At 41.9% G+C, this 25,862-nt stretch overlaps 1 protein-coding gene across 4 annotated transcripts; it reads left to right on the top strand.

Annotated features, from left to right (window-relative positions):
* The first annotated feature begins 2,153 nt into the window (after positions 1 to 2,153).
* ikzf2 (IKAROS family zinc finger 2) lies at positions 2,154 to 24,560 on the top strand. 4 transcript variants are annotated; one of them, XM_047601189.1, is made up of 8 exons: positions 2,154 to 3,260; positions 5,244 to 5,290; positions 10,642 to 10,743; positions 13,608 to 13,799; positions 14,863 to 15,030; positions 18,479 to 18,616; positions 18,869 to 19,000; positions 19,841 to 24,560. In XM_047601189.1, exons 2-8 carry the CDS (start codon positions 5,257 to 5,259, stop codon positions 20,650 to 20,652), a joined length of 1,578 nt encoding a protein of 525 aa, XP_047457145.1. In that variant the 5' UTR covers positions 2,154 to 3,260; positions 5,244 to 5,256; the 3' UTR covers positions 20,653 to 24,560. The 4 variants fall into 4 exon arrangements, with proteins under 4 accessions (XP_047457145.1, XP_047457143.1, XP_047457144.1 ...); XM_047601187.1 differs by having other exon boundaries at positions 2,154 to 3,357; XM_047601188.1 differs by having other exon boundaries at positions 2,155 to 2,457.
* The last annotated feature ends 1,302 nt before the right edge of the window (positions 24,561 to 25,862 follow it).

Below are 25,862 nucleotides of genomic sequence, written 5' to 3'. Positions count from 1 at the left end.
GGCCCAGTGGCCTGTATCAGAGCCCCCCCTCCACCCCTCCCGCCTGCACCTGCAACCTCATTTTGGTTTGATTCCATTTGTTTTTCACACTTAAAAACACCCTTTAAAAACATTATTCACACATATGGACATTTACATCGACGGGACCTTCAACTAGAGCTGTACAACTTAATTTACTCTGTTTCTTTTATATTACACCGGTTCATTTTAGGAGGTGTGCTTTCACATTTGGCAGATTGTCATTTTCTTTAGAATTATCGTAGATTCAAGTAGTAGTAGTGGTAGTTCAAAAACTTTCAAAATAATTGATTAACTGATTTCTTATATTTTGCCTGCTTGTCACACTTACACATTTAAGACCATCAAACAAATTAGTCAAAGATGACACAAGTACATACAAAATGGTTTTTAAATGAATGTTGTTGTTATTAAGGGAAAACAAAATCTTTTTCCTGAGATGGGGTGTTACTTTACGCCACCTTCCAAAAAGTTCAGCTTTTGTCTCATCCATCCACAGAGTATTTTCCCAAAAGTCTTGGGGATCATCAAGATGTTTTCTGGCAAAACTGAGATAAGTCTTTATGTTCTCTTTTCTCAGCAGTACTTTTGGTCTTGGACATTTACCATGCAGACCATTTCTACGCCGTCTCTTTCTTATAGAGGTTATAGAGATGAACACTGACCTTAACTGAGGCCTCTTGGATGAGTCGTTGCTGAGCTGTTGGGGTAATTTTGGTCGGCCGGCCACTCCTGGGAAGGTTCACCACTGTTCCGTGTTTTCTCCATTTGTGGATAACAACTCTCACTGTGGTTCACTGGAGTCCTAAAGCTTTAAAAAAAGACTTTGTAACCTTTTCCAGACTGATAGACCTCAATTAGTTTCTTTCTCATTTGTTCCTGAATTTCTTTTTTTCTTTTCACTTTGTCAGGCGGGTCCTATTTTAGTGATTTCTTGATTGAGAACAGGTTTGGCAGTACTCAGTGCCTAAGTGTGGCTGGAAAAATTGAACTCACACAAGGTTACCACTTATACCGATATTACAACTAGGCAGCCTTTTGTGACCTGATGAGGAAATACTTGCCATACAGGACACTGACAGTGCACTTGTCTTCTGGGACAAAAACCATGACAGATTCTCACAACTCCACAACTTGATGCTGACCAGTTCTGCACCACTGGAGAAGGTATGAAGGTATTTAGAAGAGGAGGCTTCATCATGAGGCCCCACCCAAACCCGTTTAGGTCATTTTTCTGCAACAAATCTTTAGTTTAACCTCATAATCCCTAGAGCCAGACAGGACTATCCCAGAAAAGAAAACTTGGCCCAGAAAAAAAAAAAAAAAAAAACTTGTTACGTTCAAAAGAATTATTAAAAATACCTTGCTGGAAAAAAAATGCCAGGGTTATCTTTTCACTTATGTGATTTCATTTAGGCGTAAATTCCTTACTTTGTCTTTGTTTTTTTCTTTCTTAAATGACGTATGGCTTTGCCAGGACAATGCAGTTTTATAATTGTGTAATTTGTATAAGAAGTGAAAAAAACAAATTTGCTTTTGTATTTATGTAAAAGCAAACTCAATTTTAAAAAAAGTTCCTGTTTTATTGTGATTTTTGTCTTGGTCTCTAGTTCCAAAGCCGTGACAACCGAGACTAAGACAAGACCAAGACGGTCTTGTCTTAGTCTCGGTTGTCACGGCCTTGACTACAGCACTGGTGATCATCATCATCATCATCTTCAACCTAATGGTTACAGAGTAAAAATGTCTGACCAAAATATAAGAGCCAGTATATATATATTAATTGTAGTTTGCCTCTGTAGCCTATTTATCTATTTATGTTACAAATCCTAATCATATTTATCATATAGTTTTTTTCAAAAACATATTGTTGCCAGATACACTCGTATCATGCTGGTACAATAAATCAGCATGTGCCATTCAACATTTTATTTTGTGTCACAAATATTTATTGCGGTAAATCTGCTAATAAATCCAGTGATGCACACGACAGCAACAGCATACGGGCTATAAAAATGCATATGGTCAGTTTATGTCACTGAATACGTAATCCCTATTAGAGTATGCCACTTATCTTTTTTGTCGCCACGGGGATATGTAACCTGGCTGCAGCCTCAGACATTAAGAGGCCCCCTTGTAACCTAATCGATCGCCGAGCAGAGAGGCAGACTGGGTCCACGCTCTTGTGATCCGTTTCTCTGTGTCAGACCAAGTTCCCAGAATAGCAACTCGTGCGGAGGAGATGGAGGAGGAAGTCAGCGGTGGATTTAACAACTGTTGCTTTTGCTGCTGCTGCTGCTGCTGCGGAACCGACTACCTTTCAGTCCGCGCTGCATGGCGCACGTCGGACAAGAATGAATTCAATACCAAGCCGACAAGACATTCAGTCTGGATCAGTGTGCAAGTTCATGGGGATATATAAACTCCTACTCCTCTAAGGTAAATGAAATAGGGGGCGAGAGAAGCCCGAGTGCGCGGATCTGTTTCCTGCTTTAACTGTGCTACTTTGATAGAGCCATTCAGTATCGTTCGGGCGATCAAATTGTCTACAGACGCTTCAGAGCTGCCGCCGCTACCGCCGCCGCTGCTGCTGCTGCTGCTGGAGGCGCATGTCTGCAGCAAAGGCAAACAAGGAGCGTCTGTCTGATGAATGGAAAGCCAGACGGGCTCTGCTGTAGACCGCCGCGGTGATCGGATAACCTGTTGAATTGCAGCTGTCAGTCAGCTCCAGAGCCGTGCAGCCAACACATACGGCACGGGGGAAAGACGGCATAAATTAAAAAAAAAAAAAAAGAAAAGAAAAAAATCACTTTACACGAGATACACAGCGCGTACACAATAACAGCAAAAGTCGCTTTATTTTGTGCGTGCGTGTATGTGTGTGTGTGTGCGCGCGCGCGCAGCTGATGGTTATTTCCAGAGATGCGCTGCCCCCCCACCCCCCTCCCCCCCGTCCTTACATCTGCAAAATATAGTTTCCAGTCCGCGTGTTCTACATATTCATTTGTCTTTCTGATAAAAAAGTGGTGGCGAATCCAGAACTAGGAAGTAGTGCCAGAAGTGATAGGCCTATACATTTTATTCATTTTTTTAAATTTTTTTTTAAATTTTATGATGGGGTAATTCCTCCCATGAGCGATGGGACACTTCGTTGCTGTGGTTGTCGTGCCTTTTTGACGGTGGCGTTCATGAGTTTATTTTGCCACCGCATCACATTATTCCCACTCTCTCCGCAGCAGCAGGTAACAGGAAAAAAAAAAAAAAAAAAAAACGCGTGAAGCTCTACCGGTTCGACCTTGAGTCACATTTCCTCAGCATAGCCTACCCACGGATTTCAAGGTGCTTTACTTGTTGAAAATAGCTTGGCTGCTCCCTGTCGCTATGGCTAATTCCTTAGGAACCGGTGGATCCAGTTTGATCCATCCCTCTCTTTCTCTCCCTTACCAACTTGTCGAGTCTTCCCCCTCTTTGTTCCTAGTGCAAAAGTTCACTGTGCATGCTCAGCGGGTAGTTGTGCGACTTCTGATGAAATATTCGTATCGAGCGAGGGTTGAAGTCGGAGGGGACTGCGTCGGCGTTGCTCTTATAGTGGGGAAACTCGACGGGACGCACGCACACGACGCTTTGACACAGGAACTGTCACCTGTAGTGGGACACTATAGATGAGCAACTTTTCTTTTTCTTTTTTTCATTTTCATTTGGGCTGCTACCGATCCAAAAAAGTATTTTCCTTCATAGCGAGGCAATACTGGACCAAGTAGGTAAATTGGACTTTTTTCGTTTCTTTTAAGGGAGGTGGAGACAACTGTCCACCCCCTCCCTCCCTCCTTGACTGAAATTACCAACAAATTGTACACAGGGGAGACACTTGAAGGTAAATATGTGAATCTAGCTTCTTTTTTTTTTTTTTTTTTGTATTTATTAGATGTTACTTTCTTGTTTTGCTTTCACGTTTCACTTTTAATTTTAGCTTACTCGTGAAAAACACGCCTTTTTCTGAACCAAGTGGTTTGCCAAGTTGCTGTGACTCTACAGTGGCCCAGGTTTCCCCCATGTAGCTGCAGATGGAGGCTCGTTTGGATCTTTCAGGGAATTGTTGCTGGCTCTTGATAGCCTTATAACGGAGTTATCTGCTGTTCAAATATAAAAATCTAACCAAAAGAGACTTTTAAATAGATGGGGGCCACTTTGTAGTTTGCCTTCCTGTTTTTTTTTTTTCCTAATTAAAAAGTTGAGCTTCATGTTGTTCAAGGAAACCAGCGGTTGTGCTGCGACACAGCACAAAACTTCTGAGCGACGGTATCATATAGTCACTTAAGCTTTTTTTTTGATGCAAAGCTTTCTTTGAAATTTAAATTCTGATTCACGGTATGTTGCTTGGCTCGAACAAAAAGGTTTCTAGAGAAAAAGATAAGGAATTCACAAAAATGCCAGTCACCTTACAACTAAATTCTAACATATTTACAACTTCTAAGAGGCACGCAGACTCCATATATTAACTTTTCTACACATTTCGATCGTTTTTGAAACGGTGAAGTCAAAAAACTTTGTGTGTGTGTATGTGTGTGTGTGCACTGTTAAATGCCCTTTTTCACAAAAAGCCGAAATGTAACTCACTGAATTTTTGAGATTTAATTTCACTCCCTCTTTTTTTATGTTTGAAACGGCACTGCTCAATGCAGTTGAGAGAACTTTTTTCTTTTTTTCTTGTCTTTTTGTTAATCATTTGCTCATACTTGATTAGTCACCATTGGCATCATAGCACCTCCGTTAAAAGTGCGGGAGATGTTCGCATTTCAAACCATCATTGCACAGCTCCATGGAAGGAAAACTGCAGCAAAACCGAGGGGCAGTTGAGGCTATAATTGAACTTACTTCAAAGACATATTACTGTTGTCATGCACATCTCTTCTGGAATCCATGCATCTATTGCTATTAGGCAGCTGTGAATGTTGATATTAGGATTTATACCAAGCTGTGTTTGTACAAAATTCACAGTTGCTTAGATCCATGGCGTTTGGGTGAATACTTCATTAAAGTTAATCCCAACGGGTCACATTGGTTTTGACTGCTGCTCATGCTACACGCCGCACTTAGCTCATTCTGCACTGCTTTTTGAAATGCACACATCTTGTGAAACAAAAAAAGATGAATAGTTCGTGCAAAAGACGTTTGCATTGTAGTTTTATAACTGATGCATTAACATTTCTCTTTATTTTCTGCAGCACTCCGACAGCAATGGAAATGGAGGCTACCGAAGACTACCGTGCTAGTAAGTCCTCCTATCAGTTACCCATTAAATCAGCTCTCTGACCCACACTTTACGAACAACGATGACACAAATGTAGTCTGTGTGTGTGTGTGCGTGTATATATATATTTTGTATGTCTGTGTTTTATTGCACTGATGCAAGGTTTATGATGAGTTAGTGCATTGTTAGCTCTGAGGACTCTTTGAACATTTAAAAAAAGAGTAAAATGCTGGTCCAAAAAGAAAACATCAACAAGACAAAATTGCAATCACAACACTAAAGACATTTCAAGGGATTTTCCCCTGAGTGCAGCCTTTTTCCTGTGCACCCCTTAAAGGTAGAGAACACGAAGCATTAGCAACATCCTGTTGAATGCAGCAGATACTGGATATGCACTTTGTGGTGCTCCATTGCCATTTGCTGGTTTCCTTTGGGCAGGTCTCTTGAATATCTTCCCCCCGCCGTATTTCGCTTCGGTTTGCATTTGTCAAAACAGGTAGCATATTGTTGATGACATCAGCAGGGACTTTTGAGCCCTCCATTGGGGGTTTGTGTTTGTAGGAACACTTGACAGGCGGGGTAAGGTTGGAGGTGGAGGAAGAAATGGAGGCTCGTCCTCGCCATGTCCGTCTGTGGGTCGCTTCTGAGATGATACTTTCGGAACATGTGATGCTCTGTTCCATGAAAGAGCAGAAAGCTTTCTGTAATGCAGCAGTTTACATCCACGTCGCTCCCATGTATTTTACTGTATCCCCAAGGCAGCGCTGTCTGTGAGAGTAAAAGTAGTTGAGACATCGTGTGATAGATCATCATATTGTTACACGTACGCCATATACTCTACATATCCAAACAAATCTTTCCACTCGTCATCGTAAAACAGATGATGATCATAGCGTCCTATCGTAGTAGTCTACGTTTGACACACACTGCTTAAATCTGAAAAGTATAAATAAATGCAATATAATCGGCAATTGGAAGTTCTACAGTTGAGGGCAACTTTTGCCCAGGATCGATGTTGAATGTGGAAAAGATCGTGCTCATCCAAGTCTTTATGAGCACTGGTGCCATTTTGGGCAGTTCTCCGTTAATTTGGACGACTTTTAACACTTCAGATTTTAAGGCTGCCTTGACATAGTTCAAGTCTGGCAACACCGTGAGTCCTACTCATGAAAACACACAATTGAGACAAAAACAGATGAGGAATATGAAGGTTATTTGCTGAAGCTGAAGTTTGGGGTCGAAGCCATTAACGTGCTGAGGCCGCCACGCTACATGCTGCCGGAGGAAGTACGAAGATGTTTTACTCAAATAAAATGAAAAATGTATGCTACTGTATAAAGGCTAGACTATAAAGGCAAATGTTCTTAAAGTAGAAGTAAAGGTACTTAGTGTGACTGTTAAGACTTGCAGTATTAAATTGTCATTGCTGCATTTGGTGGTTCCGTTTGCACTGAAAAGAGATTAAACAGCTTTCAGAAAAGTTGCCAGTTCGTTTATTTTGTCAGTCGAAAACTCAGAATATTGTCCAGTCTCTTTTAAGTACTGTATAATAGCGTGTTTTTGTGAAGGCCTTAGTTATACTTTACCAGTGTTACACACACACACACACACACACACTCATGGCTAGCTGGATACCTTGCCAGTTAGCTTTGGCTAACGTTGCTAAACTGGGACAAACTAAACACTCCACACGTAACTAAACAATGCTCACATATACCAGAGCGGAATATCATGTGTGTCAAACGGTATGTTCTACATGTAGGATCATAGTATCTGTGACTCAGATACTAGTAGTAGTAGTATGAGACATGCAGCCTGACAGTGGATATAATTCTATGAGACTTGCTATTTTTGGTTTCAATTTGTGATCGACTTTTTTATAGAACACACCATGCACGTAAAGAGGGAGTGATTTTATAGATATATTTATATAATGAACCCACCAACACCGTTGCATGTGCTAATTTTTGTCATGCTGTCATAATGGCTAATCATACTTTCACACGCAGCCATAGCTCTTCACACACATGCTGTATGTATAGTTTATCAAACGTGTAATTGTTCTTTCACACAGATTACCCATTGTGCTTTATGCCTGTTCACATGCTGTGCCTTTCAGATGACACAAATTACTCAAGCCTTTGATTGAGATATAGATATACACACACACATATATATATATTTGCACCTCCACTGGCTAGCAAAAGAATAATCTACCAAGAATAATGCATTGTTTTGTTTAACATGTGTATTCCTATTCAACATAGAGAATAGTAATTATTAAGACGTGACATATTAATAAACATTGTGCAGTTATTCTCCCCTGAAACCAGGTTATGTACTCGGTGTAGTAGTGCTCTTGGCCATCACTCACATTGTCAAACTGCTAGATGCATTGTTTTGTTTCGATGTCTTCTTGCTTTGGTTTGCTGGCAGCAGTTCAAATAGTACGGACAAGTGCCAACGCTGAGAGCAGATTTGATTAATGACCCGAAATAGTCCCTCGCTTTCTCGGGATGAACTGCTTGCCTAGGGAGGACCACTAGCTAGCTAACCTCAATGTCTTTGTTGCACTGGCAACTTTATCTCTATGTGCATTTAATCAAGACTGCAGCGCTGGTGCAGATTGTGAGGTTATTCACCATGTGGAGTCCACCATAAATTCTTTATTGTTTTCACTCAGCTCCTGAGATCTTCTCTTTATATTCAGTTATCTGTGCTCTGTCCCCCACATACACAAATGTAACTGGCTGTAATTAGAACATGACAGTGCACGGTAGGTGCTTCTGAAATGTCTCTGTAATAATGTCAACATACAAATGCTTCCCTGCTGTGTGCGTATGCACGCGTGTCTTAATGAAGATTAAAGATTTGAATGTTAATCTTCCATGTAGTTAATGTGAAACAAAGCACAATGGATGACCTAGTCACTCCAGGGAGGAATATCTTTTGATTCCTCTGAACAAGGGCTTTTCAAAGTCTGGATCTCGAGTCAGACAAAAGGACAAGTGAATCCGGACCCAGCCCATACCTTGAGTTCCTAACGCATTGCGTCATTACGGCGTAACATTATCTGCCTCGAAAAATAAATTCTGTTGATTAATACACTGATAATCCTGTTCAATATAGTGTAGCTGGAGATCCTGTCCCCAGTTGAATTAGGTTTTAATGGTTCTTATTTCCCTGTCATTACCATTGTTGCCATGGTGACTACTGGAGTGAGATAAGTCCAAGCAACTGCTTGCAGGCAAACAATGCCATACCTCACACTAGGCTCCAACGTATTTCGACTGTGGTGTTGAATGTATGTTGCCTTGTATAAATTCAGATGAGGACCTCCGAGAAAAACGTTTCAGAACCTAGACACACAGTGGGTGATTTGGAGCCATTTCTTGTTAATCTTATCTGCCATCAGAGGCAAGCATGTCTAGCTTGACCATATCTAGCTCGGCTTACTTTTCCTTAACCAGCAGTAGATGCAGTCATAACTGTGTGTGCGTTCTTCCAGTAGTTGTAGTTGTAAGAGAGGAAGAGAGGATGACTGTACCTTAGAATATAGGCATTCATTTCTCACAGATGAAGTCAGCAATTTTTTACACCTACCAAGTTTCATGTGTACACATTTGTTCCTTTCCATTTGCCCGCACATTAAATCATCCCAATTTGGTGTATTACTCAATGTACCATTTCCCCGGCAAGCCTCAACTGTTTGATATCCTGATCTTAGTGTTCATACAGGTTTGACTCGGCAAATGCGGGGCACCGACGCAAACTTTCAGTTCAATCCATGAAAGCGTGTGTGTGTGGCTCTGCGCATGTTTCACCATGACTGAATTCATAATATACTAGCATTAAAACCTCGTATGTGGAATTCTCTGTGGGTGTTTCTGACCATTGTAGTCAACAAACCAGCAAAATATAAGAATTATACCTTATTTTGCCCCAAAATTGGCCCTAACCCTTGATGACAAACATGCCTGATCTTATGTAAGACAGCATGGTGATGGCACTTACACTAATAATTTAAGGCCCTTTGTATTTAAAATGTGAAGGAAGTTACCTTAACTCTTTATCATTATTATTATATACAATAATAATAACTATTTTCTTAGCATTTTGAACCCAGAAAGCCCTAGAGCTATTAGATTATGCCTGAGACTGTCTAAACTGTGGCGCTGCTAGGCATCTGTCAGCATCTGTTACAGTAATGGAAAATCCTTCATGACAAATCTGGGCCACTCCTGTCTCCAGGACAGCATTGCCAAGGGATAGCCAGCGTCGGTCACCTGAGATTTCCTCCAACCCCAACCTGTGCAACCCGAGCCCGGGCCCAGGGATTGTGTCATGGACAACGTCTCCCAGTAAGCCCCACTCAGTGAAGCCGCCACTACAATGGAACAATACAGCAGAAGAAGCTGTCAGCTCATGACTGACGCTGTCGCGGGGAGAAGAGATGTGACACAGATTTCTTTTTCATGCACGAGGGGGTCATTTCAGACATATTGAGCGATGACAAATTGTGACAAGGCGTCCTCGAACTGGTTTCAGATGCAGCATGTTTTACGGGAGCTGCTTTAACTACCGCTATTGATACCCCTGATTTTAAGTGCACGAGGTTGTCTGGCAGTGTGGTGACGCTGTAATGGTTGCTTTCCTGCTTTGTACAGTTGTCAGGATGTTTGAGGAAAACCTAAGTAACCCAGTAGTGCTGCAGAAGTAAATGATGACTCACTGTGGTTCCTAAGGGATCTGACACCTGGGTCAAAATGAGCGTTTGCCTGTTGCCACTGTATTGTTGTAGTGACCCTGATGGGGCCGGCGTGTAAGGGGATAAGGGATTGGTTTGCTCTCCCTCTGAGTGGACACTGGGCTATCCATAGCCTGGGTTCTGTACAGACTGCTGAGAGGATGCAATCTGATCTACATTTGGTGGACATTTGGATCCCATAGGTGCATAAAGGCCGTTTAGTTAGTCGCCTTCTGCATTCTGTGTCTTGACCTCTGCGCTGACTATTCGGGTTAAGCCTAGAAGGAGGTCTAGAATGAATTGTTTGTAATTGGAGGAAAGATGTTACACAAGGCTTCTGTTTCTCTTTTTGGGTATCATGTGAAATGTCTGCTCACCTTGACGTTGGATTTACTTCAATTTTTTTCGTAGCCATCGCTGTATGTATTATTTAACGTCACAGTTTCTAAGGTTAAATGATTTATTAATGTTGGTTTCTGAAAGTTTCATAAACCTTTCGTCACTGACTTGGATGTTTAACATAACAAACATCAAAGGTGCATTTTATTCACACAACGTTGGTATTTGGTGAACACTGCCATATTGTACGGCACAATGAAGATTGCTGTGTTTCTGTGTCTCCCAGGTAACGGCCAATGCTCTCCCGGTAAGGAGAGCTCGAGAATGTTGGCGGATATGTCAGCACCTAATGGACAGACAGTTCCTCAGGGTCCTAATTCCCCCACTGGTGAGTGCTCAATTAATAGATGCACATTTCTGTAGTCTGCCAAGAACAGCTACAGCGTGCACACACTCAGTTTCTCCTTCTGGAAATTATACAGCTCTAACCAACAATATGCGTTCAGTTTTATCACTGAATTTGGCTTTATATTAACCCCCCCCACACACACACACACACACACACACATGCCTATGCAAAAAATACCTTGTCACAGACATCTGTGACTGTGTTTGAATGTGAATGAGAGAAAACCGCAAAGCACTTAAAGTAAAGCAAAGCAAAGCATCAGCTATAATAATAACTGAAACTGATGGTGAAATTAAGTATATAAATAAACAAATAAAATATACATGAGGATGGACAGTGTTCATAGTTTTTACATAATAGCTTTGGGACAAAAATGCACCACATTGCACTTGTGCGGTGATGCACTCAGTCTTAAGTGTTGCTTGGTTCCTTTCAGTCTGTCGACCTGCTATATCAAACTATCTCAAGCAATGTCACAGTGAGGCAGCAAAGACAGAAAAGGGGAAACAAAGAGAATTGAAATGAGTGAGAAAAAGGGAAGCTTGTTTCCCTCAAGTTTACAGATACAGGGAGGCGGCCTGGGCAATGCTGTTTTCTCAGAGAGATACTCTTCGCCGATAAGAGCTTTTGTCATTCTGGAAGTTGCCCAACGTTATTTGCTATTTGAGGTTTTGTTACAAAATAAGGTCTGCATCACATTCTATGTTGAGAGTCTGCTTAAGGCACCGAACTTAGCTGGCAAGGACAGAAACAGTAGAGCAGTTATCTCTGCATTGTTCGCTGTGTCGAATGAACAGTAGAAGAATAGAATTACACCCTGTAGCATAGATGACAGATTGTGTGGTGAGGGAAAATAAATGTCTTTATTATTTGGATTTTATATATATATATATATATATATATATATATATATATATATATATATATATATATATATATTTTTTTTTTTTTTTTTTTTTTTTCAGTCAATTCATAGCGATCTAGGTTCCCGTTTACTTCGGATTACAATAAACTCAGATTAATCACAGACAGTACTGCAGTGCGCGCGGAAAACGTGAAAACTGCATCCAAATCATTTTCCTCGCTGCCTTCGTCGTGGCAACCGCTTCGAGTGTATCCTCATCTGACCACTCTATGCATTCCACTCTGCCACACTGGAGAGACAGATGTAAAGATGCAAGGAGCTGAATAGCAAGGACGTTCAGGTCTGCTCCGTGTTGCCAGGATACAGCTGTCGAAGACAAAGCTCAATAGCAACTTGGGTATTGGGATAAGTGTACGTCAGTAGAAACTGTGGAATACAGCTTCTTTATTGAGATTCATTTCTATAGTCTTTATGAAGAAAATTTGTTTTTACTGACCTCCAACAGTTCAATAGATGCAGCCTTTCAAAGCCTAAGGGGACAGTTAAGAATGCAGGCTAATCTGAGGCTTTAGGAAAACAACCACATACGCTCAAACTATGATTATTGCCCCTTGTAAACCCCAAAACAGGATTATCAGGATCAGTGAGTTGTGTTGTGAAAGTGTCCAGACGTTTATTTTCACCACATATAAAGCCTCTCTCGTATGCATTATGGTAGGATTCTTGGAAATCTTCAAGCTGTCTTTGCTGCGGTGGGAGCGAATTCACTAAATAGAACCACATGAAGTCAAGTTTTATTATTATTTGGTCCAGAATGACGTGTTTCTCTCGGAGGGTTTTATAAAAAAGCACATTTGAAAGCGTTGAAATCAGATTGTGTGAACCAAGTGGTCTTAACACCGCTGCACATGACATGTACAGAGACCACGACATATAAAATGATGCGGCATCCGGGTGTAAATGGCTAGACATGGGGTAAATCCCAAGGCGAGGCTCAAGCACACCCTCTCCTTTCTTTTTCATTACTTATCGTCAACTCTTTTGCATAACAAAAAACTTTGCAAAGCCCTGCACTCCTCTCAGAAGTGCGTCGCTGGGAGACATGTGAAGACAAAGTGGCGTAGCGTTCCGTTTCATTCTTCTTAATGTTCGAGAATTAAAAAAAAAAGAAAAAAAGAGGGGGGTTGAGTCAATAAATAAATAAATAAAGTAACCAAAAAGAAAACCATAATGGATATCTCTAGTACCTTGCACATTATTGGATTGAGACTGGAGGTCAGCCAGTGTGCGCTGCACAGTTGCACATGTCTGGTTTTCGTTTGAATTATTATTTTTGCGTACAACCAGGCCTATTACTAGCTGCTGCTGACTGATAACTAAAGACTGCACGAGGTAATAAATAGTTTCCCGCCACCTCCCACCTCCACACACACACACACACACACACACACACACACACACACACACACACACACACACAACACACAGATAGCACACACAATAAATTACTCAATCTTTTTGGCCTTGTCATCCAGCCAGTCTCCCACTGCTAGTCAGCAGCAGCCACTCTCTGACACTCCTTTTCTCCCCAGGGACAGCCAGAAACCAGACGGGCCTGTTTCTTTTTCTCTTGCTCTCTTCTTGTCAGTCCATCCTAACGCTGTCTGCGAGTTGAGCTGCGAAGTTAAAAATGATGCCCCCTCCACATTTAATGATGTGTTAGTTTGCGCGTCCAAGCCACTTGAGGCGTCCCCTGTCCATCCCACACCCAGTCAGCTCTGGACACACCGAGGCCGACCCAGGTTATCTCAGATCTTTACCGAGTTCACAAAGTCACGCGGCGCGAGGCCAGGCCTCGGCCCGGGTTGCATTTCATTGTCGCCGTGGTGTGTCAAAAGTGCGTTTGCCGCGTTCTCTTAAAACCTGTATTTGGTGTGGTTGAAATGGCCCGTCAGGATTGCTGTATGTTTGTTTACAGAACTGACAATTAAGCAAGAGGAAGAAATGGCGGAAGAGGCTGACAACAGAAGCCCAGCACCTGAAGAAATGGGCCAAACAGGGGACGAAGGAGTCGCACTGGATGAATCCATGAGTGGCAGCCCACGAAACGCACAAGATGGACTATCCGGCCCGAACGCCACAGCAGATGGAGGAAGCCGACAGCCAAACGGTACTGATTGTGTGTTTCCAAGGTCATGACTAGGGTGTAGAGCTTAATGGTTGACAAATGTCTTATGTTTTTTCTCTTTGGGTTTAACAATACATACAGATGAGTCTTTTTCTAACCATTTAAGTCAGGGCGTTGTGTAAGTTTCTCCAACTTTTCTAAATGAGTCAGTAATCATTTGTTTTCCTCGACAGTGGGTGTGGAGTGCTTTCTGCTTTTTGTTCTCTCTGTTGAAAGACAATAGTTTAGTCTTGGAATTATTATCAAGGAAAAAATATCCTTGGAATCCCCCGCAACCTGTTTCCAATGACGCCACGACTGCTCTGGTTGTCACAGCATTAGGATCACATTTCTCTTTTCCAACTGGCTACAGATCTAAAGATTTGCCACTGGAACAGTAGTCCACATGCTAGACCGAAGGAGATATGAGAGAATGAGTACAATAGTCACTCTCATGGTGACCAGTACACACGATGAACTTAGGCTTCGTATCACTCAAGGTCTCAACATACATATCTATAGTGTAACAACTTGTGTAACATGTATGTCTTTGAAATTAAGTGAATGCAAGCTCAGCTACATTAAATTTGATTTCATCCAAAACGATAGAGGTATTATATTTATTTATTTTAACCACTCCACCTACACTGCTTTTGCATTTGTGCCAAATATAGACTCCATCTCTGGAATTCCACACAGACCTAGCTACTTTTCAGTGTCACAACAATATACAGTTTAGTATATACAGTAAATACTAGTAATATTCTTTCATGTCTTAACTGTGGACGGGGTTTCTAATAAGAGATTGCACTGAATAGCTGTTTGGTTTCTTAGCGAGCACCTACTGGGAGCAGTTTATGGACATGTAGAACATTATGATAGGTGGGATGTTTCATTTCGTTGCCCAGATCTAAAGCAGCTGTCAGTGGTTGCTGCACGCATGAGGTCTGGTGTCAGCTACAGTCTAAACTGGTCTAGTTAAGAAGAAGCAAACCCCACCGATAGAGTCTAACAAACATCTTCCACAATGAGCACGGCACTGACTTCCTGTGCCTGCCTTTATTAGGTGACAGGCCGTTCCAGTGCAACCAGTGTGGCGTGTCGTTCACCCAGAAGGGAAACCTGCTGCGACACATCAAGCTGCACACAGGTGAAAAACCCTTCAAATGCCCCTTCTGCAGCTACGCCTGCCGGCGGCGTGATGCCCTCACCGGTCATTTGCGCACTCATGCTGGTAAGCCTCCTTTCCTTCCCTTTTTTGCTCATCCACTTCTGCTGCCCAGAAGAGACTTTAACAGCATTCAGTTTAAGTGCTTCAGAGATCTGTCACAAAACCCATAACGCATAAAAGGGTCCGGATTGACTTCATTTTAGAGGTCATTCAATATGCATGGGATCCTAAAATATTTGCTTTGAAATGTCATGCTTGCATTGCATGCGCACATGCAGTCACCTGCCTCTGACATTACGTCAGCGCGATGGGTCTTAGGACCACAACGACGCTTCATGAACCCAAACAAAGCGAGTACATTTTGTAAAATTCTCCTGCGAGATGTATGTAACCTAAGAGGCAAAGGCGCACACGCATGTTTGTGACTCTCTCGCTGTGTTTTTGGATAGGGGGTGTTTTTTGTGTTGTTTTTTTTTTTCTCATGTGCGTGTTATAGACAGCACTGTGAGTGCTTTGTGGTTAGGTACCAAGGACATGCTGTTACTTAGTCGCTTGACTCGCTAAGGAGGAAACTATGTGTTGAGAAACACATGGGGAGTGTTGGCTGTCTCTCTCAACTGTAACCCACTTTCCTATCAGAGGATGTGCTCTCCCCTCTGTTGCACCTTTGAAATCAAGGTCAGACAATACCGAAATTTCTGCCTGTGATGTCCCCATGGGGGGTACTCATACATAGTTCTCTTTTTAGACCTTCTTTTTTCGTGTGTGTGTCCCCGTATTTGCATCCAATTCGTTTGCGTGTCTTGTCACCGCTTTCTTCGAGCCCATCTCATTATCTGTCTTCCACTGTCAACCGTGATCATTTTCCTGCTTTCACTTCCTTAATAGTTTAGCTGAATGTGTTAGTAGCACACACCCCAACCACCTCCTTCTTGTAAAATGATGGGTGGCGAGTTCCATGCCATCTTCTGATCATTCAGTGAGAAATGTGAAGAATGCGACGTTGCCGGGTTGTTCCATCCTGACTCTCTTCCACGTCCAGGGACTCGCTGCTCAGTCTCTGAGCGCTGTAGACCGGGCTGTTCTGCTCTGCCGCACCGCCGGGAAGAATTGGTGTGGTGAAAAAAATAAGCCAAAAAAAGAAAGAAAGAAAGAAAAAAAGGCACAGAAAGAGACGTCGGATGTGTAAAAATGGAAGTGAGAGACAGTAAAGAACAATAGATTGAACATCACGTTGGAAACTGGCATTTTCTGTGGTGTGGACATGGTTGATTGGTGGAATAATAGTTCAAGAAAATCATGACTTGAGAGGCGTACACTTTTACATATTTTAAGATCTAAATTTGACTTAGTTCCATTTCATTAGCCAAATGCAATCAGTCAAGTGAGTCTGACTTCGCAGTGTGGACCATTTGCATGAATAAGAATAGCAGCTGAAAGGTGGACTCTTCAGGTCCATCCAACATCTGCACAAAGGTGGCATGTGGGCGGTTATGAAATATGAAAAAGTAATAAAGTCTGTGCCATGTCTGTGTGGAACAGAGAGTGTGTGGACGTTAGCCTCTGAGAACAAGGCGTGAATACTTGGTTGAGTGCTGTCTGCTCCGCTGGCAGGAGTTTCACATCTGAAAAGCAGCAACAAAAAAAATAAAAAATCATTTCCATGATGACGTTTCATTTTGAAGTAACCCTTTAATTACTCAGAGTGAATGTTGCTATAATGACCCTGCATATACTCCTACCTGAAACCTTGTGTCATTAGCCATTTCATTTGTATTCATACTCAGAAACAAATGATAATAAACCAGAGTTTCGAGTCCTACAGATATAATGTCATTCATAGACCACAAAGGCAGCAAAACCTTTATTATCATCCTACATGATTCACCCAAAAGGCATTTAAAAAAAAAAAAAAAAAAAAAAAACACACACGCACACACACACATATGCTGATGTTAGATGTTAGGCAATGACTGGTCATGTCGTGTAAGCAAAGGGCTAATCGTCGTGAAGAAACTAGTGAAGACAATGTAACATTTAAAAATAAAGGAGATTCAGTTCCATAACTTATTTTAGAGCATGTTTTTTTTTTTTTTTTTTTAGCTCAACTTACCTGTTTGTGTGAGAAAGAGTGCTTATTTTCACGTGTGAACTATCACCCACCTCTAAATGTGTGTGAGTGTATCTGTGCTAGAGCCTCCCGCCTCAGACTGAAACGTATTTGGTTTCTCTGTTCTCACACTGACAAGAGCACCGGATCATCTGCACATCATCTTCTAGTAATAGGTGTCACCGTTGTCCCATTGATTATTTTACTATACTGCGCTGCTAATGACGATGTATGGCTCACAATTGTATGCTGATGTGGCCTCCAGTTCACTCCCTTTATGAGTCATTATGTTGGTTTTGACAGTAACCTAACATAAGTCACAGACTTGTTGCCTTAGCATTGTCTGACTCTGTGGGATGTCATCTATTGTAGAATAAATGCATATATAAAAATGTATTATTTCAAATTTAACCCTGGTTAGTCGACAACTAAGCGGTTTCCCAGGTCTAAAAGATGGATGTAAAATGGATGTGACTCTGAAAAGGGAAGCCAATGCAAGAGAGGCTTAAAGTGCAATGGGACTGATAGATGTCTGGATCCATAGACTCACATTCAAAAAGTTAATCCATTTAGGTGACCTAATTAAGTACAAAGAAAGGTATGTTTGAGGGCAAGCCCAGCTCCCATGATTCTCAGTCAGATCGAACACTTGCTCCTCCTTCTTGCCCAAATATAGTCACTTCTGAAAGTCAAGATGGCAACGCCAAAAATGCACATTGTCCACCAACCAATGGGGATGTTACTGTGGCTTTGAACCATCCTTCAAACTTATGCCTCAAACCACAGACACTTTAAAACAAAGTCAACAGTGCAAACAATTTGTAAGAGCTTGCTGGTATATCCTTTGGACTTACGTCAAGGTAAAATTTTGTCAAATTTGGGGAAAATAGTCTTCCCAATTGTTTCCATTGTTTCCCATTGTTGAGGCTCTTCTTGTCAGATGGATAGAAGGATACCGAGATAGATGTAGAGGATATGTCTTCGTCTTTCCACTCGTGTAGATAGGAAGGGATTGAATAAAACAGAAATGGCACAATGAATCACACGCCACCTCCATAGCAGCAAGTTTCCTAGTTTCCTACCGCCATGGGATGCATGAGCAGCTCTATTATCCACTCATACTGTGCCACAACTGTGGGAGTTCTCACAAAGAGCCGCAAACTCCATGGCCGACTATCTCTGTCGCCTACAAGTTGTCTTTGTGTCTGGCTGCAGTTGTGTGGAATCCTCACACTAGTAGTGGAATCTCCGTGATCTCAGAGGCTCGCTTTTGGTTTGTGTGTACTACAGTATTTACTACTGCTTCGACCTGAATACGGCAGCAGTGGAGGCTACCCACTCTCTGTCTGTGTCATGGTGAGTGAAATTAATACACTTTCCCTTGAATGTCTGTACTTTTAGTTGGCAAACCACACAAGTGTAACTACTGTGGGCGAAGTTACAAACAACGCACATCTCTGGAGGAGCATAAAGAGCGCTGCCATAGTTACCTGGAGGGTATCAGCTTGGATCCCACTGCCAACACTGGCCCTTATCCAGGTAAAAAGGTTTGAGAATTAACATAAGCTCTAACACAGTACAATGAGGAACTTTATTTTAAATCAGTTTAACACACATACACCAAACACCAGGTTTTTTTTTTTTTCATTTGTGCAGCTTCTGCCATTTTTGTAAAACTGTCTATTAAATAGTGCACCCATTCATTGGCTCATTATTTATTTAGTCTTCTAATGAAAAACCACGAATTGATTCACACATAGATAGATTCACAGGTTCATTCTTCCGTTTAAGGTGAGGTTCCAAAAGAGCCAAGGCCAATGGCAGAGCCTAATACCATGGGTACCTTTGATCGACCGCCCGTTATTGAAAGGCTGCATGGCAATCTAGGCAAGAGGAAGAGCACCACGCCACAGAAGTTTGTGGGTGAGTATTTCAGGTATAGCCAGACAAGTGACTGAACTAAAGAATTATTTAAGTTTGCTTTTAGTATGCAGTTCTGCAGCATTTCTGTGATGTCAGTGAAATAAATGTATCATTTGTCCAAGCAGACATTACTTTTTACAGCATTTACAGTCACTAAATTCACATTATATAATGAACTTTGCACCTAATTTCCCTTTTATGCTGCTGGGACTGACATACTGCGTGTTATTAACTTACCTGATTTCTAGATTTTGACCTTTTGAAATGGGTTTTCCCTTTCTTCTCAGTGTTGCGTCATACAGTATTATATAATATCACACAATTGCCCTGCCCTTCTTACGAGCACAGATTTTTTTTTTCTTCAGTATACTTTTTTTTTATATATATATTTGCCACACTATTAGAAAAAGAGATTGAGCAAGCTACAGCAAGCAGATGACTTAGAGGCAAGGAAATGTTTTTCACTCTGTGGTTAGGTACACCTGTAACTTTGCCCATAGCTCTTATCGAGAGAAAACAGCTTACCGCATCCCTGTTCTGGAGGGGTTAAACAGTGCAGTAGATGGATGGGGCTTTCCACCCCATTAGACTCGAACATCAAATACAAAATGTGAAAAACAAGACCTAAAATATCAGCCAGACATAAGTCTTACTGGCTAGAAAGGAAATAGCAAGTAATGATCATATTAGTGCTCATTATTTGTCTCTCTTGTTCAGCTAAAACTAAAAAGCAAAAGCGTTTCCTTCCGCTGCTGCTGTTGCGTCTTTATTTATTATGTTTGTGCCCCGTGATTTGGAATAGTTAATTACTCACAGGCAATGTTGCTGTATTATTTGCAGGTGAAAAGATGGTTCGCTACAACTATCCTGATATAGGCTATGAGATGGGCCTTAAGTATGAAAAGCAGGCAGAGCTGATGCCAGTCCACATGATGGACCAGGCTATCAATAATGCCATGACATATCTGGGATCAGACAATCTACGTCCCATGCTCCACCACCCGGGACCTCATCTTTCCATGGCTGACGTCGTGCCTGTCGTCAACCCACTCTTCCACCATGTCATACCGCTCGGCCAACGAACAGAGCGGCCGGGTAGCTGTGACACACTGCCACCGCAGCCACCTCAGCCCCACGAGTTCCCCACTCATCTCACCTCAAATGGCCCCACTGCTCTAGCTAAGCAGGTCAAGCCACCCCAACCAGGACAAGAGGAGTCACCCAGCAACAGCGGTGTCGACTCTGCTGACTCAGCTCGCAGCAGCCCCCAGGAAAGACAGGGCTACCACGGGAGCAACGCCCCTCCCGGCTTCAGGTCTCGAGCCAGTCCGGCGGTGGTCTTTTCAGGGGAGCGCGTTCGAGACGCGTCACCCAGAAGCGGGGCGGGAGTGGGGGCCGGGATAATGCGACTGGGCGCGGAGAGGCCCGTCAGCCGGGAAGGACTGCGGGTGTTCGCGCGGGAAGGCCAGGAGTTGCGGGCTTTCCAGTGCGAGCACTGTCGAGTGCTCTTCTTGGACCATGTCATGTACACCATCCACATGGGTTGCCACGGATACAGAGATCCACTGGAGTGCAACATCTGCGGTCACCGGAGCAAAGACAGATACGAGTTCTCCTCTCACATAGTCCGCGGTGAGCACACCTTCCAGTAAGAGGATGGGTTTAAGGAAAGACAAAGAAGTGAAAGGAGCAATATCTGTTCTCATCCCTATCAGACTGCACGGTTTGAATGGCACTGTAGGCAAGTGTAGCACAGTCACAGACTTCTTTTTAAGCTACTTATTGTGAATCTGAACAGTTGAACAATTACATGAAGGTATGGGCCAAAGACACATTTTCTACTTATTTAATTTTAGTTAATTCAGAAGAAGGATGGTAAGTTTATTTCCTGTTAATGTATGTATTGTATTTTCAATTCCTGTTGATGAATTGTGTAACAGAGCAGCTGAAAGGTGGCTTTCACTAGTGTTTTATTTTAGTCTTATTCAGAAATCTTTCGTGCTTTTCCCCTTCCCCATGCTTTAATTGAATGTTGTCATTCTTAAGACATAATGAACACACACAGATACAGTATACAGGTGCATGCCTCTGCTTTGTGAGCTCAGCAGGATTGGTGAAATGAAAAAAAAAATAATTAAAAAGGTTTCACTGCTATGAGATAGCAGTGTACCAAATCCATTTAGATTTACCAGATGACTTCATACTGAACCATTAACCGCCATTAATGAATACAGCAACATACAACTTTCAAAAGTATTTTTCCTAGAGTCCCGTAAATGTAGCAGCGTATAACAATAAAGTTTCGTGATCTACCAAGAGAAGTTTCAATACAAGCGCCAAAAACCCAGAATTACAAACCAGGTGTGCAGATCTGTGGAAATATAATTTTTGGTTATTTGGCTAACGTAGCAATCATAATGTAGAAAGGTTAATGCGGCATAGCTAAACGCTAAACTTTCTGCACACTATTAATGAACAAGCTGATACCAGACAGCAACAACTTGGCTAAGATATTTCTGAACTGACAGTGTTCATTGACAATGTATAATGTAAATTACATTATGTTTCCAAATGTCGCGCATGTTGTAGACTGTCAGCGCTCAGTCTTTACTCACTGAGGTATCTCCAGATGTCAGTGGTTTGAAAGCGCTGTTGAGCCACTGGCGCTGAAAAAGAAAACCACCTACTTCCTGTTTATGGCTTGTGAATTTGTTTTTTTTTGTTTTTTGTTGTTTTTTAATCTGATTAAATTAAAAAAATATCTATATATATCTGACAAATAAAAAAAAAAACAAATTCACATCCTTATTTAACAATTTGTAAATCAATTCAACAGTATAAAACCAAACGCTTTGTGCAAATCGTAATACGCTGAAAAAAAAAACAGTTTTAAGCGCAAATATTTTGCGAGGTCGCTTAACCCCACGTTGGAAATTGAACACACTGATCGAATGTGTACTTTACTTTGCTATACATTTGTAAATCAACTTCAGGAAATTTGAAATCCAACGTGTTGCTCTCACAGAGACGCTCCTCTCCATTATAGCCAGCCTCTATTCGTTTTGCACTTACAAGTCAGGAGTATTGATCACAAAGCGCGCTGGAAGGTGAAGAACGGTGTCACCTAATCGTTCTCGTCAGCCCCGTGACTTTGAAAGCGTTACATGTGTCTGTCTGTTCCTCTTTCTTTTCTGAACTTCCAGGACGAGTGGCACAAATAATTGGCTTTTCCCTCTGTTTCTCCTGTCGCTCTTACAGTAAATGGTCAGATTCAGGTGACTCACTGGGGGAGTTGCGTGCGCTTCGGGCACACCAGTAGATTTACAAGTTTGGTTGAAACTGAGAGACAAGGGTTGGTTAAGAAAACGGTTTCCTAATTATTAATCTACAAGTTATTGAACTACCTGGCAGCAGTATAATAGATGGGATCCTTTCTGATGTACCTCACTTTATGCTGTATGCCTCTCCTTTTCATGTAATCCACCTGTGGTTCAAACTGGCTGGATGTGTGTGTGTCTTACATGCTAGTTGTAGATTACAGCCAATACAGGGAAACATTTTTTTTTTCTTTAGCCGAATTCCTGCAGTTTTGTAATGTTGGCTTCCCGCTGTGGTATCCCTAACCTGACCTTGTCTGAACAACGCTGCTCTTTCTCCTCTCCTCTTGAACACCGCCCCGCACACACACTAAAAGTCTGTCGCGCATCCCCGCTCTCTTGACTGCCGCTCTTTGCGTTGCCATGATGTCATCCCAGTCACGCGTGACCTTTGACAAAGGGGAAAGAGGAAAGAGACGGCGTGGGGACGAGGAAAAGTTGAGAGAGTGTGGTTTCCATGCTGTACCACTCTGAAGGCACTTCCCAAAACTGTAGCATTCCAAGTCACCTCTATGAGCCGCTAACATTTAAGGTTCGTGTATATAAAATGTAAAGTACGTTGAAGGATAACAGATTTCGCTCCTTAAGGCCAGTTTTTTCATGCCTTACATGAAAGGACACCGACTGTGCTCGGCACGGTTGGTCATGCACTTTATGTCTCTTTAAAGGCAGCATTTGTGTTTCTTTTTTTTTCTTTTTTTTTTCGTTTAAAAGTGTAAGCACAATGGAAAACAATCAAACACAGGTTAGCCTTTTGTTTGAGGGAGTGATCTCGGAGCAGCGCGTTGTTGTCGGCCTCGCTGCGCCGCCCAGATGAACGCGTTCGTTTGATCGGATCAAAACTCACAGGTCGAAGTTTGGCATTATGGGTTCCACACGTCAGTTTTCCAACATCACACTCGTTCGATGATGCTCTAAAGTTTAACTCAGTGATCTACTCTTTTATGCTCAATATCTACCGGTAATCAAAAGGCAGCTTTTTTCCTCTGTTTACATGTCGCTTCTTTTTACGCGCAACTGGTGCCCAGCTAGCATAAAAGCTCACTGTCTGTCAAAGTTGTTTGGCACTGGAAATTGTTTACACCTTGCGGCTGTGATATGGACCCTGTACGTTCCTCTGTCATGTTGTTGCTGTATATATTTGTTATCTGAAAAGCCTTATCTGATCTCCTAAAACAACATGTACTTTTATTTATCCTGTGGTAAGATGTAAGTTAATGCTACCCTCATTTTTCTTTCTTCATGGCCTTCAGAGGGAACAATTACAAACAGTGGAGAAGTTAAACTGAACTGGAAATGTTAGATGGAGAGATAGAGAGGGAGAGAGTAGATTTTGTCTCATGGCGATGATTGAAGAGCCTTACTTATACACAAATTCTTTACTGAAGCAGCCATATGAACAAAAAAAAAAGGGGTGGGGGGGGCAAAGGGACTTCTGTCAGCACTCTTTGCGAGTGAGGGCTTTACTTGAAAATCTAAATCATTGCTATTGTCGCAGGTTGCGGGGATGTTTTCTTTTGTACATTTTGAAAGTGAGTGTGCTAAACGTCTATTTTTCTGCTGAAATGTTAATGCAAATAGTTTTGTGACCTTCGTTTGTTGTGTGTGCGCGTGTGTGTGTGTGTTTTAAGTTTTAAAAAAAAAAATGTTTACAAAAATGTAAAAGGCAGGGTTCGGGGTGCATTGTATTTTTTAAGAAATAATGTACAAACGGTGTATATTTTGGCACTGAACATTGATTTTATCCAGAGATGTGTGCTGATTGATCAACTCTGATATTGATACCAACTTTCCGATCCGAGGGCTCTCAGGTATTTGCATAGGTCGTGTATTTTTATGTCCTAAAATATGTGATTTATTTATCAAAACGATGCACAGTGATTTTAAATTCTTTCGTAATTTCTCTTGAATTTAAATCCCTTAACACTGAATGTGGTGAAGGAAGTCGGAGGATTGTTCAGCCCTGTTTTTCTACGTCAATATCCTTACATGAAGACACACTGCTGTGAAGAATGCAATGTATATTTTAAGGCATGAGTTTCTCTCTATTAAAGAAATGGTTTAACTGCCTGGCCTGTTTTTGTGAATTTGGAAAAACAGGAAGTCAGGCATACTGTTGTATCGGTTTCTTCAAAACATGCAAACTGTACATGCAATTAAAAGATTTTATTGTGAAAAAAAAAGAAGTGTTGACGTCTTGTGAACAGGGTGTGATTTTGTTTCAATCTTGCTCAGTTCAGCTGCAATTTTTCTAAGAACTGCGTATGCAAAATGTAAATGATGCTGTCCCCGCAGGTTTTTGTGGTGAAACTCAAATCCATAGTCATCGATCTAGGGTCGAGCTGTGAACTGGTCGTCAGGAGACGATTTAGTCACTTACAGAGTTTGCTTGAGGTTTCATCCCATTGTGCTCATTTTCAATGGAAGGCTTAGTCATCAGAAAATGGGGCCTGATCAGATAATGTCATTCTCAGGGCCAAAGGTTGTCTAAGGTTAAGTTTATCAAACAATTTACAACATGTGGAGGAAGATTTCTTTCAGCTCCGTCTGTCTATCTGGAGCCCACCTTAATGAGAGTTTGCTCACTCAGATTCATAAAACTAACGCGCAGGATGTGTGAATTGTATTGATTTCTATGAATCGTCAGCGCATTGCGCTGTAGTAGGCCAGTTTCCTTGACGTGAAGGCGTACAAGGAAAAAGAAAGAACAGAAATAGAATTAGACAATTAAGCCCTGACTGTCACGCTGCCAGGACAACTCCTGGGTTTGGCCGGGTGCATGAAGCGAGCGCTGGCTTTAGTTTTATGTAAGGTCAGATAGCAATCAGTCATGTGAGCCACCCAAAGCACAAAGAAAGAAGAGAAAAATTTAAACAAACACTGTACTCGGTGTGTTTTATTGTTATTGAGCATTACTTATTACAAAAAAAAAAAAAAATGTTAAAAATAAACCAAGCAGAAAGTACTACTGGGCCAGTTGCTGCTTTCCACTGGTGTGCAGTTTTTTTTCCATTTATGAAAATCCTCTGCAAATAAAAAATGAATTTCTCTGTCATACTGTACAGCCTTGCACGGGCTTGCCTCGGTTCACGACGCAGTGGCTGGTGTTTGTTCCTCCCCAGTCTTTGTCTATGAACAGGTGGGCGCCGAAGCCTCTAAATGTCAGAGCAGTCTTCTTCACCCCCTTACTTCTTTAATCTGTGTGCCGCGCGTGCACACCCTCACACGCTCACACGGCAGACGCACACCAAATCAAAGCTGCCTGAAGGCGGTAGCAGAACTGAGAAGTGTGGAGCTAGAACAGACCCCAAACTGTATCTTTTCATCTCCGGATTCCTCTATTTACCTGCTTGTCAGTTGATTGTTTGTTCCCATCTAGATCATATCTCAGTTTGAGTCATACTTTCAGCACAGGAGTGATGCACCTGCCCTCACTTTGTGGTGCTCATCTGGCAGGAACACGCTTTTCGTCATACATTCCATGT

Source organism: Mugil cephalus, chromosome 12 (genome assembly GCF_022458985.1).
Source record: "Mugil cephalus isolate CIBA_MC_2020 chromosome 12, CIBA_Mcephalus_1.1, whole genome shotgun sequence".
Classification (NCBI taxonomy): Eukaryota; Metazoa; Chordata; class Actinopteri; order Mugiliformes; family Mugilidae; genus Mugil; species Mugil cephalus.
This window is presented reverse-complemented; position numbering and strand designations above follow the sequence as displayed.